Consider the following 18,099-nt stretch of genomic DNA (forward strand, 5'->3'; position numbering starts at 1 on the left):
TCATGATGTTGTTCTACTCAACAGCAGGGAGCACCAGGTGTCCTAGACTTAGACTAAGACAAACTTTAATGATCCACAAGGGAAACTGTTCTATACAGTAGCTCAGTTAAAAAGGATAAGGATGGAAAGGATTATGCACACAAGGGCACAAAAACAGGGCGAAAACAAAATGTATAAAGTAGACTAAAAATGTACCTTAGTAGCAATATAAATATAACCTATATGTAATATTTACATATTATATGAAGCTGAGTTAGGCTCCAGCACCCCCTGCGACCCCGAAAGGGACACGCGGTAGAAAATGGATGGATGGATGAATGGATATACAGTATATAATATATATAACAAATCCCAATCAACATGTACAATATTACAGTATATGTAACAGCTGCAGGAGAAAAAAATAGGGCAGCATAAAAAAAGAGTAGATCCAGCAGAAAATATACATTATAAACAAAGAGAGGTAGCTAACATAGAAGCCGAGGAGATATTTTTAAAAACCATTGTCCATATTTGTACATATGCCTCCTGATCATATCACATATTTTAACTATTTTTTTAAATCATTAAATATATCAATATAATTGTTTATTGCAGTTATTTTAGATGGTGTTATTATAAATCTTAACATTTATTTATATTTTTAAGTATATACAATGTATAGTTTGCTGTCACCTAGTGACTAATATATATATATATATATATATATATATATATATATATATATATATATATATATATATATATATATATATATATATATATATATATATATATAATATATATATGGATGGATGGATGGATGGATAGATAGATAGATATATCTGTGTGTGTGTGCATAGTTTTTATGTTTTATTTTATTTTGTATTTTTTTTATTTAGCATTTAGGGCGTTTATATACTTAACTTCACAAAGAATCGGCCACCAATTGTTTATCTATCGTTATTGTCATACAGTGTTATTCTATACTACGAGGGGCTGGTTTAGGAGATGCCTTTATTTGTGCATATGTATTTTATTCTTAGTTTTTTCATCATATTTATGAGAATATCAAATGGTGTAACATATTTTTTCAACATCTAAATAATTATACTTAATTGCAAAAATAATACATTGAGTGACATACATATTCATTAGGTAATATTTTAAAATGTAATTTATTCCTTATTGAAATGCATACATACACACAAATAGTGTGTATGTTATCGCTACCTCTTGTGTACCAATTAGCCTTTGGTATAGTACAGGGGTCAGCAACCTTTACAAAGAGCCATTTTGACAAGTTTCACAAATTAAAGATAACAATGGGAGCCACAAAAATTTTTGTAAATTTAAAATGAAAAAACACTGCATCCAAAGCTTAATTTGCTTTGTGCTATGTTAATCAGGGGTCTCAGACACACACCCCGGTCCGCACCTTAATATGAAAATGTAATGTTATTGCGGGCCGCGAGTTTTGAATGAATGGCGCTTGACAGCGTCATTCTTGCCAACCCTCCCAATCTTTCCGGGAGACCCCTGGATTAAAGGACGTGATGGCATTGCTTTTAGCGCCCTCTACAGTCTGCTCCAACAGTGTACCTGCTCGGCCACATGTTGAATGCAGCTCCTACTTGCACACGTAAGTGCCAGCAAGGCATACTTGTTCAACAGCCACACAGCTTACACTGACGGTAGCCGTATAAAACAACTTTAACACTGTTACGTTACAAATATGCGCCACACTGTGAACCCACACCAAAAAAGAATGACAACACATTTCTGGAGAACATTCGCACTGTAACACAACATAAACACAACACAACAAATACCCAGAATCCCATGCAGCCCTAACTCTTCCGCTCAACCGACGCACGGAGGGGGGGGTTGATGTGTGGGGGGGTTTGATGTGTGGGGGGGTTTGGTGGTAGCGGGGGCGTATAATGTAGACCGGAAGAGTTATGGCTGCATGGGATTCTGGGTATTTGTTGTGTTGTGTTTATGTTGTGTTACAGTGCAGATATTCTCCAGAAATGTTTGTCATTCTTTTTTGGTGTGGGTTCACAGTGTGGCGCATATTTGTAACGTAATAGTGTTAAATTTGTTTTATACGTCCACCGTCAGTGTAAGCTGTGCGGCTGTTGAACAAGTATGCGTTGCTGTCTCATACGTGCGTAAGTAAAAGCAACATTTGTACAGGCTCTAGAGGTCAATTAATGTAGTACCATTAGGGCACGCCTTTGATTTAGTAACCAGGGTAAAACTTGTAGAATTTTTGCCCTGGAAGATTTCTAGTAGAGGCACTGAGATCCGTAAGTCTCCTGGGAAAATCGGGGGCGTTGGCAAGTATGCTGGGAAAATCGGGAGGGTCGGCTAGTACGCAGCTGAGCCGCATCAGAGTGGTCAAAGAGCCGCATGCGGCTCCGGAGCCGCGGGTTGCCGACCCCTGGTATAGTAGATTTGTGGCAACACTCTCTTATTGAACTCCAACATAAAGGTCACCAGCTCTACAGATACCATGACTGTTACAAAGATGTCATATGCCACCGGGTGTTTTTTTTTACTTTCCAGAAAATGATTGTACATTGAAAGACATAGGAACAACTTTTCTTTTGTTTGATTATGATTGAATTCACTGCAGTTAGATATCACATGTTCTGCTAATCTAGATCTACTCAGTAAATTCTACTGCTATCTTAAATGAGAAAATATGTTTCCCTCCACACCCTTTAAAGGGCAACTTATAGACACTGATGATATACAATATGTTTTCGTTGCAGTTGGACCGGAAACTCTAATGGTTTATGGGCCAGTGTTGGCCGTGGAGGGACAATCTGTAAACTTCTCCTGCTCCGCCGTGTCGGTGCCCGCCAGCCACTTCTACTGGTTGCACAATGGCTCCATTGTGGCCAATAGCTCCATGTTTGTGTCAAGTTCTCTATCTTTGAATATGAGTGGAAATTACACCTGCAAGGCCCAAAACCCGGTGTCGAAAATGAACAGCACAAAGTCCCTGACGCTCACGGTCAAAGGTGAGAATCCAGGATTGCTCCATCATTCTTGCACTAACCTTTTTTAAATGTTTTACTTGAATGCATGTCGTTTATCTTCTTAAAAAGTATTTTAAAGTGAAATGATCTTTGCACTGGCCTGATCACTGACAGTGTAACAACCCGCGCCGACTTTCAGCTCTCCATTCATGTTTAAAGGGGAACTGCACTTTTAGGGGAATTTTGCCTATCATTCACAATCCTTATGTAAGACAAGAACACATTTATATTGTTCTTTTTTTTATGCATTCTAACTCGTAAATAAACATTAGCAAACGTCAGCTAACAATGCAGCCAATGGAAGTCGCTCTATTCCGCCTATAAAGCGCTCCAAAAAACATCCAAACACCTCCATCGATGTTTTATCTGCTGTAAGTATAAACAGTCGCGGTCAAAAGTTGACATACACTTGTAAAGAACATAATGTCGTGGCTGTCTTGAGTTTACAATACGTTCTACAACTCTTATTTTTTTGTGATAGAGTGATTGGAGCACATACTTGTTGGTCACAAAAAAAACATTCATGAAGTTTGCTTCTTTTATGAATTTATTATGGGTCTACTGAAAATGTGAGGGTCAAAAGTATATATACAGCAATGTTAATATTTGCTTACATGTCCCTTGGCAAGTTTACCTGCAATAAGGCGCTTTTGGTAGCCATCCACAAGCTTCTGCTTGAATTGTTGACCACTCCTCTTGACAAAATTGGTGCAGTTCAGCTAAATGTGTTGGTTTTCTGACATGGACTTGTTTCTTCAGCATTGTCCACACGTTTAAGTCAGCACTTTGGGAAGGCCATTCTAAAACCTTAATTCTAGCCTGATTTAGCCATTCCTTTACCACTTTTGAGGTGTGTTTGGGGTCATTGTTCCAACAGGACAAACTTCATGAATGTTTTCTGTGATCAACAAGTATGTGCTCCAATCACTCTATCACAAAAAAATAAGAGTTGTAGAAAGTATTGGAAACTCATGACAGCCATGACATTATGTTCTTTACAAGTGTATGTCAACGTTTGATCGCGACTAGAGATGTCCGATAATGTCGGCCGGCCGATATTATCGGCCGATAAATGCTTTAAAATGTAATATCGGAAATTATTGGTATCGGTTTTTTTTATTATCGGTATCGTTTTTTTTGTTGTTGTTTTTTTTATTTTTATTTTTATTAAATCCACATAAAAAACACAAGATACACTTACAATTAGTGCACCAACCCAAAAAACCTCCCTCCTCCATTTACACTCATTCACACAAAAGGGTTGTTTCCTTCTGTTATTAATATTGTGGTTCCTACATTATATATCAATATATATCAATACAGTCTGCAAGGGATACAGTCCGTAAGCACACATGATTGTGCGTGCTGCTGCTCCACTAATAGTACTAACCTTTAACAGTTCATTTGACTCATTTTCATTAATTACTAGTTTCTATGTAACTGATTTTATATTGTTTTCAAGAAAATGTTTTTAATTTATTTATCTTATTTTATTAATTTAAAAAAAAAAAAAGGACCTTATCTTCACCGTACCTGGTTGTCCAAATTAGGCATAATAATGTGTTAATTCCACAACTGTATATATCAGTATCGGTATCGGTTGATATCGGTATCGGTAATTAAAAAGTTGGACAATATCGGAATATCGGATATCGGCAAAAAGCCATTATCGGACATCCCTAACTGTATGTAATGTAGTAACAGGCACATTCATAATAACTAGGGATGTCCAATAATATTGGCAGTCCGATATTATCGGCCGATAAATGCTTTAAAATGTTATATCGGAAATTATCGGTATCGGTTTCAAAATTATCGGTATCAGTTTCAATATGTTTTGTTTTTTTTTGTCATAAAAAAATACAATCATGTGTGCTTACGGACTGTATCCCTGCAGACTGTATTGATATATATTGATATATAATGTAGGAACCAGCATATTAATAACAGAAAGAAACAACCCTTTTGTGTGAATGAGTGTGAATGGGGGAGGGAGGTTTTTTGGGTTGGTGCACTAATTGTAAGTGTATCTTGTGTTTTTTATGTTGATTTAATAATAATAAAAATTATTTCTTGTGCGGCCCGGTACCAATCGATCCACGGACCGGTACCGGGCCGCGGCCCGGTGGTTTGGGACCACTGGTTTACAGGACATAAATATTATGGACATTTTGCGGTACTACAAGCCTCACATAAAGTTAACTATGTGGGCCTTAAAAAAAGTGTGATCAAATGTGATCATATTGAAAATTATGGTATTTTACGGTTATTTTGTGTAATGTAACAAATATGGTACACTATGACATGTTTTCTAAAAATGATAAGGATGAAAATAAAATATTTTTTAACAGTATTTTCTAAGAAATTTCAACGTGACTCAAATATGCAAGCGAGACCAGTAATAAACCAATGCGGCTAATAAACCAACTGTCATACAAAACCCAAAACCAGTGAAGTTGGCATATTGTGTAAATTGTAAATAAAAACAGAATACAATGATTTGCAAATCCTTTTCAACTTATATTCAATTGAATAGACTGCAAAGACAAGATACTTAATGTTCGGAACTGAGAAAATTATTTTTTTGGGCAAATAATCATTAACTTAAAATTTAATGGCAGCAACACATTGCAAAAAAGTTGGCACAGGGGCATTTTTACCACTGTGTTACATGGCCTTTCCTTTTAACAACACTCAGTAAACGTTTGGGAACTGAGGAGACTTTTTTATGCTGAAATAAGCAGGTATGATAACATTGCTTGGATAGCAACATATGTTGCTCCAAAACCTGTATGTACCTTTCAGCATTAATGATGCCTTCACAGATGTGTAAGTTACCCATGTCTTGGGCACTAATACACACCCAAGCCAGATGCTGGCTCTTGAACTTTGCGCCGATAACAATCCGGATGGGACACGACGTCCACAGTTTCCAAAAACAATTTGAAATGTGGACTCGTCAGACCACAGAACACTTTTCCACTTTGCAATAGTCCATCTTGAAGGAGCTCGGGCTCAGCGAAGCCGACGGTGTTTCTGGGTGTTGTTGATAAATGGCTTTCACTTTGCATAGTAGAGTTTTAACTTGCACTTACAGATCTAGCGACAAACTGTAGTTACTGACAGTGGTTTTCTGAAGTGTTCCTGAGCCAATGTGGTGATATCCTTTACACACAGATGTCGGTTTTTGATGCAGTACCGCCTGAGGGATCGAAGGTCCGTAATATCATCGCTTACATGCAGTGATTTCTCCAGATTCTCTGAACCTTTTGATGATATTACAGACCTTAGATGGTGAAATCCCTAAATTCCTTGCAATAGCTGGTTGAGAAATGTTGTTCTTAAACTGTTGGACAATTTGCTCGCACATTTGTTCACAAAGTGGTGACCCTCGCCCCATCCTTGTTTGTGAATGACTGAGCATTTCATGGAAGCTGCTTTTATACCCAATCACGGCACCCACCTGTTCCCAATTAGCCTGTTCACCTGTGGGATGATCCAAATAAGTGTTTGATGAGCATTCCTCAACTTTCTCTATCTTTTTTGCCACTTGTGCCAGCTTTTTTGAAACACGTTGGAGGCATCAAATTCCAAATGAGCTAATATTTGCAAAAAATAAGACATTTTTCCAGTTCGAACGTTAAATATCTTGTCTTTGCAGTCTATTCAATTGAATATAAGTTGAAAAGGATTTTCAAATCATCGTATTCTGTTTTTATTTACCATTTACACAACGTGCCGACTTCACTGGTTTTGGGGTTTGTATATTAGGACCATGATGTAATTTTGGAATGAACTCCAACTGTGCTTTGTCATCCTCAGAGGACATCAAGTCGGTGATGGTGATGAACGACACGATTCCCATCGACGGCAACAACTTCACGCTCACCTGCGTAGTGGACGGGCATTACGACTCGATACAGTGGAAGAAGAACGACACGTACGTCGGAATGAACATGTCCACCGCCAACCACACTTACCACCACGTGGTGGACAACAGGTTTTTCTTCACCCCGTTGAGGCCCTACGACGACGGCGAGTACAAGTGTGTCGCCAGCAACCTGGTTGGTCCTCACAAAAGTCCGCCGTACGAGCTCCTGGTGAACTGTGAGTACTGAAGAAACTGACCTAACAAATTGTAGTACTAAGACCGTTACCTAGCACCTGGTAGGGACTCTACCCATTCTGGCGTTAGCTTAGCTCTGGACTCCATTTTGCTGCAGTGCCTGGCTTTGTTGCTGCCCTCAGTCTCCTCTCAAGTAAAATTAATCTACGTACTACCTAACAACAAAAAGTAAACACAGTCAGGTACTCATTTGAAGTGGAAATCAAACGAGAACCGAGTGCAGCTTTGTTCTGGACAAGTATTGTACGCCACAGTCTCCTCCTTTCTGCCCTCAGTCTCCTTTCAACTTAAAAATGAAGCTACCCCGCTACATGATGAAAAGTAAACACAGGTGCTAATTTGAAGTGGAAAACCAACTGGGATCGGTAAAGTACATCTTAGCTCTGGACACTGCAGTATTATACTCCACAGCAGGGGTCACCAACGCGGTGCCCGCGGGCACCAGGTAGCCCGTAAGGACCAGATGAGTAGCCCGCTGGCCTGTTCTAAAAATAGCTCAAATAGCAGCACTTACCAGTGAGCTGCCTCTATTTTTTAAATTGTATTCATTTACTAGCAAGCTGGTCTCGCTTTGCTCAACATTTTTAATTCTAAGAGAGACAAAACTCAAATAGAATTTGAAAATCCAAGAAAATATTTTAAAGACTTGGTCTTCACTTTTTTTTTTTACTTTGCTTCTTATAACTTTCAGAAAGACAATTTTAGAGAAAAAATACAACCTTAAAAATGATTTTAGGATTTTTAAACACATATACCTTTTTACCTTTTAAATTCCTTCCTCTTCTTTCCTGACAATTTAAATCAATGTTCAAGTAATTTTTTATTTTTTTTATTGTAAAGAATAATAAATACATTTTAATTTAATTCTTCATTTTAGCTTCTGTTTTTTCGACGAAGAATATTTGTGAAATATTTCTTCAAACTTATCATGATTAAAATTCAAAAAAATTATTCTGGCAAATCTAGAAAATCTGTAGAATCAAATGTAAATCTTATTTCAAAGTCTTTTGAATTTCTTTTAAAATTTTTGCTCTGGAAAATCTAGAAGAAATAATGATTTGTCTTTGTTAGAAATATAGCTTGGTCCAATTTGTTATATATTCTAACAAAGTGCAGATTGGATTTTAACCTATTTAAAACATGTCATCCAAATTCTAAAATTAATCTTAATCAGGAAAAATTACTAATGATGTTCCATAAATTCTTTTTTTAATTTTTTAAAAAAGATTCGAATTAGCTAGTTTTTCTCTTCTTTTTTTCGGTTGAATTTTGAATTTTAAAGAGTCGTAATTGAAGATAAACTATGTTTCAAAATTTAATTGTCATTTTTTTCGTGTTTTCTCCTCTTTTAAACCGTTCAGTTAAGTGTAAATATCATTAATTATTAATAATAACATAGAGTTAAAGGTAAATTGAGCAAATTGGCTATTTCTGGCAATTTATTTAAGTGTGTATCAAACTGGTAGCCCTTCGCATTAATCACTACCCAAGAAGTAGCTCTTGGTTTCAAAAAGGTTGGTGACCCCTGCTCCACAGTCTCCACTTTGCTAATCTATTTCCTTTCCGTATCCGTAATTTTGAAGTGGAAAACCCAAATGGATGCGAGTATAACCAAGTATCAATCAATCAATCAATCAAAGTTTATTCATATTGCCCTTAATCACAAGTGTCTCAAAGGGCTGCACAAGCCACAAGGACATCCTCGGCTCAGACCCCACATCAGGGCAAGAAAAAACTCAACCCAATGGGCACAATGAGAAACCTCGGCGGGGACCGCAGATGTGGGGACCCCCCCACATGGATGTTGAGTGGATCTAGTTAATAGTGTGAGAGTCCAGTCCATTGTGAGGCCAGCAGGGGATCATCTTGAATGGAGACAAGTCAACAACGCAGAGACGTCCCCCAACTGATGGTCCACCCCCGGGGTCCCGACTTTGAACAGCTAGCGCAAAATTTGTGGTCACCTGATAACCTCTCCACGCAGGAGAGGGGGGCAGAGCAGAAAAGAGACGGCAGATCAACTGGTCTAAAAATGTGTCCGGGGGCCAGGCTGTATATACATATATATACATTAGGTCAGGAAAAAACACAGAGGCTATATCATCCCTACAAGCCTGTTTCGCAGGTTTCCCTGCTTGTCAGGGGATTCCTGCGAAACAGGCTTGTAAGGATGATATAGCCTCTGTGTTTTTTCCTGACCTAACGTATATTCCGCTTTATTGAGCACTGTATAACGAATAAACCACAGAAACCTTGACTATGTATATATATATATATATATATATATATATATATATATATATATATATATATATATATATATATATATATATATATACACTACCGTTCAAAAGTTTGGGGTCACCCAAACAATTTTGTGGAACAGCCTTCATTTCTAAGAACAAGAATAGACTGTCGAGTTTCAGAAGAAAGTTCTCTTTTTCTGGCCATTTTGAGCGTTTAATTGACCCCACAAATGTGATGCTCCAGAAACTCAATCTGCGCAAAGGAAGGTCAGTTTTGTAGCTTCTGTAACGAGCTAAACTGTTTTCAGATGTGTGAACATGATTGCACAAGGGTTTTCTAATCATCAATTAGCCTTCTGAGCCAATGAGCAAACACATTGTACCATTAGAACACTGGAGTGATAGTTGCTGGAAATGGGCCTCTATACACCTATGTAGATATTGCACCAAAAACCAGACATTTGCAGCTAGAATAGTCATTTACCACATTAGCAATGTATAGAGTGTATTTCTTTCAAGTTAAGACTAATTTAAAGTTATCTTCATTGAAAAGTACAGTGCTTTTCCTTTAAAAATAAGGACATTTCAATGTGACCCCAAACTTTTGAACGGTAGTGTATATATATATATATATATATATATATATATATATATATATATATATATATATATATATATATATATATATATATATATATATATATATATATATATATATATATATATATATATTTTGAATGCGATGATGTCACTTTACTGATGGCAAAAAGCATTTTTAGACAATATAATTTGCCTGAGCAGCTAGGAGACCCTGAGAGTAACAAGCGGTAGAAAATGGATTAGAAAGGACAGATTTTATAAAATAATAATAAATTTAAAATAAAATAAAAAAAAAATATATATATATATATATATATATATATAAATTATTTTTTATTTTTTTTAAACTTGGGACTTCCCGCGGGCCGTAGTTTGGGGACCCCTGGGCTAGAGTATACAAATGAGTTTTAAGATGGAACTTAAATGCTTTCTACAGCTTAGCTTTGGATGCTGCAGTATTTCAATCTCCGTAGTCTCCGCTTTGCTGCAGGTGTCTGCTTTCTTGCAGCCCTCATTCTCTTCTCAAGTAAAGTTCATCCTAACTAAAAGGTAAACACAGGGGAGCCTCGTTTCTCCTCCATTGTTTGTTGGCGTCTTCATCCGACTGACGCGTTTTGCGGTTTTTCGCAGATTCCCGTTTCACGAGTTACGTAGCACTGCTTTGCTCTCAGTATTCTCCACTTTGTTGCAGCCCTCAGTCTCCCGCCGAATAAAATCTTCCTGCTTAGCATTTTGACCAAAAAAAAAGGTAATTTTCACTCTGCTTTCAGACGGTCCTCTCAGCGTGAATATCTCAGATCCAGAATTCGACAAAGAAAAGCTCACCATCACCATGAATTGCGAAGCCGATTCGCGGCCAGAACCCGATATAAAGTGGTTCCTAAACGACAAACCGTCGTCAGAAATCGGCATCGGCAACATCCTCCAAATCTCGTTGTCTTTGCTAGTAGAGACCAACTACTCGTGCAGGGCTAGGAACCCTGTGACCAACATCACCATGTCCCAGACTAAGACTTTAAGCCTCATTGGTGAGTACGCATCAGTTAACAAAAACTCATTCCCTCTGGAAAAATGTCCAATTTGTCTTCTGTTATTTACCTTTCAGGTTCCGCCTCCGCCCTTCCTTCCCCATCCCAAAGAGGCCTTTTTATCGCGAGTGTTTTTATCCTCTCTGTCCCGGTTCTCTTCCACTGAATCCAAGGACACAAGCTGAAATCGTTTTGAACTTTGTAGTAACAAGATGAAAAAGTTGTCCACCAAAAAGTTGCACAATTTGAAGTTCAACAGAAAACTGGGGGGGGGGGAAATGCCATAAAGATAGAACAATATTTAGAGTAGTGGTGGCAAAGAGGTTAAGTGTGATGATAACCGTAGAACTGGAAAGGTTTTGTTACATAGGAAAAGGTCAGAATACTCACTACTACTATTTGCAATACAGCTTATTGTGTAACCAATCAGAACGTAAATTCACTACACAAGTGGTTCTCAAACTTATGTAAAGTACCACCTCAGAAAAAACTTGGCTCTCCAAGTACCATTATGATGAGCGACATTAAAATACAGTAGCGTAGTAGGCCAAAGTATTCATTAGAGATGTCCGATAATATAAATGCGTTAAAATGTAATATCGGAAATTATCGGTATCGGTTTTTTTATTATCAGTATCGGGTTTTTTTTTTTTTTTATTAAATCCACATAAAAAACACAAGATACACTTACAATTAGTGCACCAACCCAAAAAACCTCCCTCCCCCATTCACACTCATTCACACAAAAGGGTTGTTTCTTTCTGTTATTAATATTCTGCTTCCTACATTATATATCAATACAGTCTGCAAGGGATACAGTCCGTAAGCACACATGATTGTGCGTGCTGCTGGTCCACTAATAATACTAACCTTTAACAGTTAATTTTTACAAATTTTCATTAATTACTAGTTTCTATGTAACTGTTTTTTTTATTCAAGAAAATGTTTTTAATTTATTTATCTTATTTTATTTGATTCATTTTTTTAAAAAGTACCTTATCTTCACCATACCTGGTTGTCCAAATTAGGCATAATAATGTGTTAATTCCACGACTGTATATATCGGTTGATATCGGTATCGGTTGATATCGGTATCGGTAATTAAAGAGTTGGACAATATCGGCATATCGGATATCGGCAAAAAGCCATTATCGGACATCCCTAGTATTCATTAAAAAACAATTTAACAAGTATATTTAATATTTTGGCCACTGTAACATTACACAGTGTTTGGAAACTAACAGTGTTTGAATTGAGGAAAATAAAACACTGTACTTTATTCAAGTGTTTCTTTGGCGTACCACTAGTGGTAAACGTACCAGTTTGAGAATCACTGCACAACATAGCACTTATTAATTCAATACCAGTAGGGCATCTAGGGGACATCTGTTACTTCTCCATTCTCTGTCAAGTGTCTTCGACGGGTGAGTAATTTTGCTTTATTTAGTTTTGTTCTTCTGTGGTCCATTTCTCTTAAAGACAAATATAACAGTTGATTGTGTTAACATGTTGCTTCAAACATGAGTTAATTCACTTTGTATCGTTCCCTAATGGGGGGAAAAATGTTTTAAAATAAGAACCAGTATCAAGTGTTCGATTTTGGAGGTTCTGTTGTGTTTCGTAAGTTATGTTTTGATTGGAAAGTCAACGCGTTGACGTAAGCAACGATTGAATTCTTACTTTTTGGAATTTTAATCAACATCGCAAGGGTGACATGTAGTGGCAATCGTTTTTGGCAACGCGGCACTTTTCCACCTTTGGAAGTAATATCCGATATTTTGCGTTTTTTGTTTATTTCCTGATGCGATACTTTTGCAGGGTTTCTGTGTGGAAGAGGCAATAATAATAAAAATAAAAATATATATCTATGGTTTTGGCACTTATACACACAATTATATATTCTATTACTTGCACTTTTATTTCTCAGTCATTTATCCACCCAACCATTTTCTACAGCAGTGGTCCCCAACCACCGGTCGCATTTGCTACCGGGCCGCACAGAGACATTAAATAACTTATAACCGACCACAATTTCTCCTACTCAACTTTTGCCAGTCCCACCAGACCAGGGGTCACCAACCTTTTTGAAACCAAGAGCTACTTCTTGGGTAGTGATTAATGCGAAGGGCTACCAGTTTGATACACACTTCAATAAATTGCCGGAAATAGCCAATTTGCTCAATTTACCTTTAACTCTATGTTATTATTAATAATTAATGATATTTACACTTAATTGAACGGTTTAAAAGAGGAGAAAACATGAAAAAAATGAAAATTAAATTTTGAAACAGTCTATCTTCAATTTCGACTCTTTAAAATTCAAAATTCAACCGAAAAAAAGAAGACAAAAACTAGCTAATTTGAATCTTTTTGAAAAAATTAAAAAAATAATTTATGGAACATCATTAGTAATTTTTCCTGATTAAGATTAATTTTAGAATTTTGATGACAAGTTTTAAATAGGTTAAAATCCAATCTACACTTTGTTAGAATATATAACAAATTGGACCGAGCTATATTTCTAAAAAAGACGAATCATTATTTCTTGTAGATTTTCCAGAACAACATTTTTAAAAGAAATTCAAAAGACTTTAAAACAGACCTGGGCATTGTGCGGCCCGCGGGCCGCATCCGGCCCTTTGTACGTCCCTGTCCGGCCCGCGTGAGGCCAATTATAAATTACAAAATAAAATTTAAAAAGCATCTATTTCGAGTGTGCAATACAACAGTGCTGCTTTTGTTTTGAAAAGCGTTATTTGTATTACTTCCGTGTGGACGTATGCTCGTGCGCGCAGCGGCAATCTCAAATTACAAAATAAATTTAAAAAAACATCTTTGTCGTGCGTGCAATACAATTGTGCTGCTTTTATTTTGAAAAGTGTTATATGTGCGTATGTCCTGTGAGGGAAGGCGCACAGCGGTTATCCCCGAGACGCGAAAAAGAGAAAAGTTGATGACGAATGGCGTGTTTTCAACAAGACAAGTAAAGGTAAAGCTGTGTGCTTATTTGTGGTACACACGTTGCTGTGTTTAAAGAATATAGTGTAACGACCTGCTGAAGTAGATGTTGTCTTCTTGAGTTGCGTAAATGAGGAGTGAGGATATGTGCGTGTGGAAGGAACGAGATATGTTGAGCTGTGTTAGTATAGCTTGCTCAATAAAAGTTTAAAAAGAGCGTCAGACTTGATGTGCACTTCTTCTGGACGCTACAATTGGTGGCAGAAGTAAAACTTTGCGCATACTGCACTGTTTGTGTGCTACGTGAGGAGCTCGCCGCAAAGAGAGAGAGACAGAGAGCGTTTACAGGTGCAGCCACGCTGCTTGCCACGGGGGGAATTCCGCCCTCAATGAAGACTCCCAGGTTTGATGGCAAGGCGAACTGGGAGGCATTTCATCCCACTTCTGACATCAATTGTAGCGTCCAGAAGAAGTGCACACCAAGTCTGATGCACTTTTTAAACTTTTATTGAGCATGCTATACTAACACTGCTCAACTTATCTCGTTCTTTCCAAAAGGAAAACCAATCATCACTCCTCATTTCCGCAACAGCAACGCTTCCTCCTTCTTCGCCAATCACCTTACAGGCGTGCTACGTTCACAACGTTTTCTTATCTGGTTAAATAAAGGTTTTACAACAAAGAGGATGCAGGATAAAGTGACAGGAATTGAAATTTTTGTATTGTAATATACATCAGGAAGTGTTATGTAAGAAAGTGTTAAAAATAAAACCATCAAAAGCCATCTGCTTTTGTATAAAGATAAGTTAGGTTAAATGAAAATATTATTATTATCTATCTTACGGTATATCAAAAATAATTTGAGCAAAATTTAATTGAAATATTGTCAGTGTGGCCCTCCAGCAGTGCTCGGGTTGCTCATGCGGCCCCCGGTAAAAATTAATTGCCCACCCCTGCTTTAAAATAAGATTTAAATTTGATTCTACAGATTTTCTATATTTGCCAGAATTTTTTTATTTTTTATTTTAATCATAATAAGTTTGAATAAATATTTCACAAATATTCTTTGTCGAAAAAACAGAAGCTAAAATGAGGAATTAAATTAAAATTGATTTATTGTTCTTTACAATAAAAAAAATAAATTTACTTGAACATTGATTTAAATTGTCAGGAAAGAAGAGGAAGGAATTTAAAAGGTAAAAAGGTATGTGTTTAAAAATCCTAAAATCATTCTTAAGGTTGTATTTTTTTCTCTAAAATTGTCTTTCTGAAAGTTATAAGAAGCAAAGTAAAGAAATTAATGAATTTATTTAAACAAGTGAAGACCAAGTCTTTAAAATCTTGGAATTTCAAATTCTATTTGAGTTTTGTCTCTCTTAGAATTAAAAATGTCGGGCAAAGCGAGACCAGCTTGCTAGTAAATGAATACAATTTAAAAAATAGAGGCAGCTTACTGGTAAGTGCTGCTTTTGAGCTATTTTTAGAACAGGCCAGCGGGCTACTCATCTGGTCCTTACGGGCTACCTGGTGCCCGCGGGCACCACGTTGGTGACCCCTGCACCAGACAAACCAACACGCTTGTTCATAAATATATTATTAAACATAAAAGTTAAAGTGCTATTGCACATAGTCCTATTACACAAGTAGTTAGCAATAACAGATGTATTTACACAGGAAAAATTGGAGAAAAAAAGCGAACATTAGTATATCTATGTATAAAATATTTCACAAAGTATGAATACATAACTTTTAGACTGTGAATAGAAATCCACAGAAATCTATTGGAACTAATGGCAAGTATTCCTGGCTTTATTATATATCCATGCTCTTGTCCTTGAATGTGATGTATTACCTATAACTAATCAGATACTAAAGACAAAAAAGCCTACTACCAGCAAAAACGAGTAAAAAACATAAGTCTACGGAGAGCTTTTTTGCAAAGGGAAAAACCCAGGGGCTCCCACTAATTCAACGTTCTAGTGAGTTTTTTTCATGTATTCATTTTTCATGCACTTATTTGCTGTATTCCTCTGCCACACATGGAAGGCCGGTCCGTGAAAATAATGCCTACATTAAAACGGTCCCTGGTGCAAAAAAAGGTTGGGGACCCCTGCCTTACAGGGTCACGGGGAGTGCTGGAGCCTATGTGAGATCAAATTGTAAGAATGAAAATGTATGAACTTTTATTATCATGCTCTGATTTGTAGTACTGTATTTATTTCTTAATCAATAAAACCTCGATGTTTGGACTTTTTTGGCCCCGGCGTCGTAGCTGTGAGTGTATTACATTGCTGGGTAACGATTGTGTTTATTTCAAAACATGCTTAAGAAAGTAAAATGAAAGAATAGGAATTTACACTTGCTCTATTTAACATGCCAAAAAAGGAGTAGGAAGGATCAGAGCTTATTACCGTATTTTTCGGACTATAAGTCGCAGGGTGCGACTTATACTCAGAAACGACTTATGTGTGAAATTAACATATTACCGTAAAATATCAAATATTATTTAGCTCATTCACGTAAGAGACTAGACGTATAAAATTTCATGGGATTTAGCGATTAGGAGTGACAGATTGTTTGGTAAATGTATAGCATGTTCTATATGTTATAGTTATTTGAATGACTCTTACCATAATATGTTACGTTAACATACCAGGCACGTTCTCAGTTGGTTATTTATGCCTCATATAACGTACACTTATTCAGCCTGTTGTTCACTATTCTTTATTTTAAATTGCCTTTCAAATGTCTATTCTTGGTGTTGGGTTTTATCAAATAAATTTCCTCAAAAACCGCGTCTTATACTCCAGTGCGACTTATATACCGTATTTCCTTGAATTGGCGCAGGGAATATAGTATTCGCACGTCTAGAATTACTGCCGGGTCAAACTCGTTTCTCAAAATAATTAACGCATGCTTGGCCTTATCGCCGGTTTATTATTGAAGCTGGATCAAATTCGTTTCGCAAAATATTAATTTTATTATCACATGTCTATAATTTTCGCCGGGTCAAACTCGTTTTGCAAAATATTTAGCATATGGCTAGAACTTCCACCGGGTCAAATTCGTTACGTCACGAGTGACGCTTTATCTGTTCTCATTTTCAAAATGGAGGAAGCTGCTTTCAGTAGTTTACAATCGCACAAAGGAAAAAAGATAAAGAGCTTTTCAGTAGGATTTAAGGTCCAAGCTATTGAATACCGGTACAGTATGCTAAAGAGAACAGTAAGCAGCTATGTTTTATTAATATACCGTAGCTGCGTGTGTGTGAAATACTGTATAAGTCATTAAATGACTCCCGCCTCCTGGTGGTAGAGGGCGCTGCCGCGCTAGTGATCCTTCTTGCGACTTCCGGTACTGCAGAAGAAGTGAACACACGCAGCAAGAGATTTTTTTTTTTTCCTCTGCCTGAACTTTTAACATGGATGATTACATACCGGTATCTAAAATAAAACAGTTTTCTAAACTGGACTTTCAATCGAAGCAGAAGGTAATAATTAAAGGAATATCTCCATCGAAACAGAGACTTTTAAAACTGAAGAAAGAAAATAAGGAAGACTTCTATAAACAAGTTATCGATGCTTTTGGTCAGAAGGAGCTGCAAATGGACTCCATTTATAAGTACAGGTAAGACCATAATAACGTTTTTTTTAATTAAATGTGCTTTTCATGATGGTATGCTTACATCACACTCAAAGCGCACGCCTAAATTTTATGGATTCCTTTTGGTAAACGCCGGAGTGAGAAGAGGTTTTAAAATAATTACCGCATGCACGGCCATCCCGCCGGTTTCCGGTAAACGCAGGAGTGACAGGAGGTTTTAAATTAATTAACGCCCCTGCGGCTATTCAAGGAAATACGGTATGTTTTTTTCCTTCTTTATTATGCATTTTCGGCCGGTGCGACTTATACTACGGAGTGACTTGTACTCCGAAAAATACGGTAACGCGACTAATATTATCCATTTATCAAATTTTTCCATTTCGCATTTAACTTGTCAGGCCATGGCCAGCACAATATCAAGAGCGTGGAGGAGATACCGGGAGACAGGCCAATAAGAAGTAACGCAGAACAACAAAAAACTGTTCGTTGGAAAACAAAATACACCAAAA

General features: G+C 36.9%; 1 protein-coding gene across 1 annotated transcript in view; it reads left to right on the forward strand.

Annotated features, from left to right (window-relative positions):
- The window catches only part of LOC133659669 (hemicentin-1-like), a 67,810-nt gene extending 54,416 nt beyond the window's left edge, over window positions 1-13,394 (forward strand). The window contains exons 15-18 of the mRNA XM_062062250.1: window positions 2,760-3,011; window positions 6,852-7,136; window positions 10,772-11,029; window positions 11,107-13,394. Coding sequence (XP_061918234.1) covers window positions 2,760-3,011; window positions 6,852-7,136; window positions 10,772-11,029; window positions 11,107-11,195 — 884 coding nt within the window. The 3' untranslated portion in view covers window positions 11,196-13,394. The remainder of the gene's footprint in view (window positions 1-2,759; window positions 3,012-6,851; window positions 7,137-10,771; window positions 11,030-11,106) is intronic.
- The last annotated feature ends 4,705 nt before the right edge of the window (window positions 13,395-18,099 follow it).

The sequence above is a fragment of the Entelurus aequoreus genome, linkage group LG11, assembly GCF_033978785.1.
Source record: "Entelurus aequoreus isolate RoL-2023_Sb linkage group LG11, RoL_Eaeq_v1.1, whole genome shotgun sequence".
NCBI lineage: Eukaryota > Metazoa > Chordata > Actinopteri > Syngnathiformes > Syngnathidae > Entelurus > Entelurus aequoreus.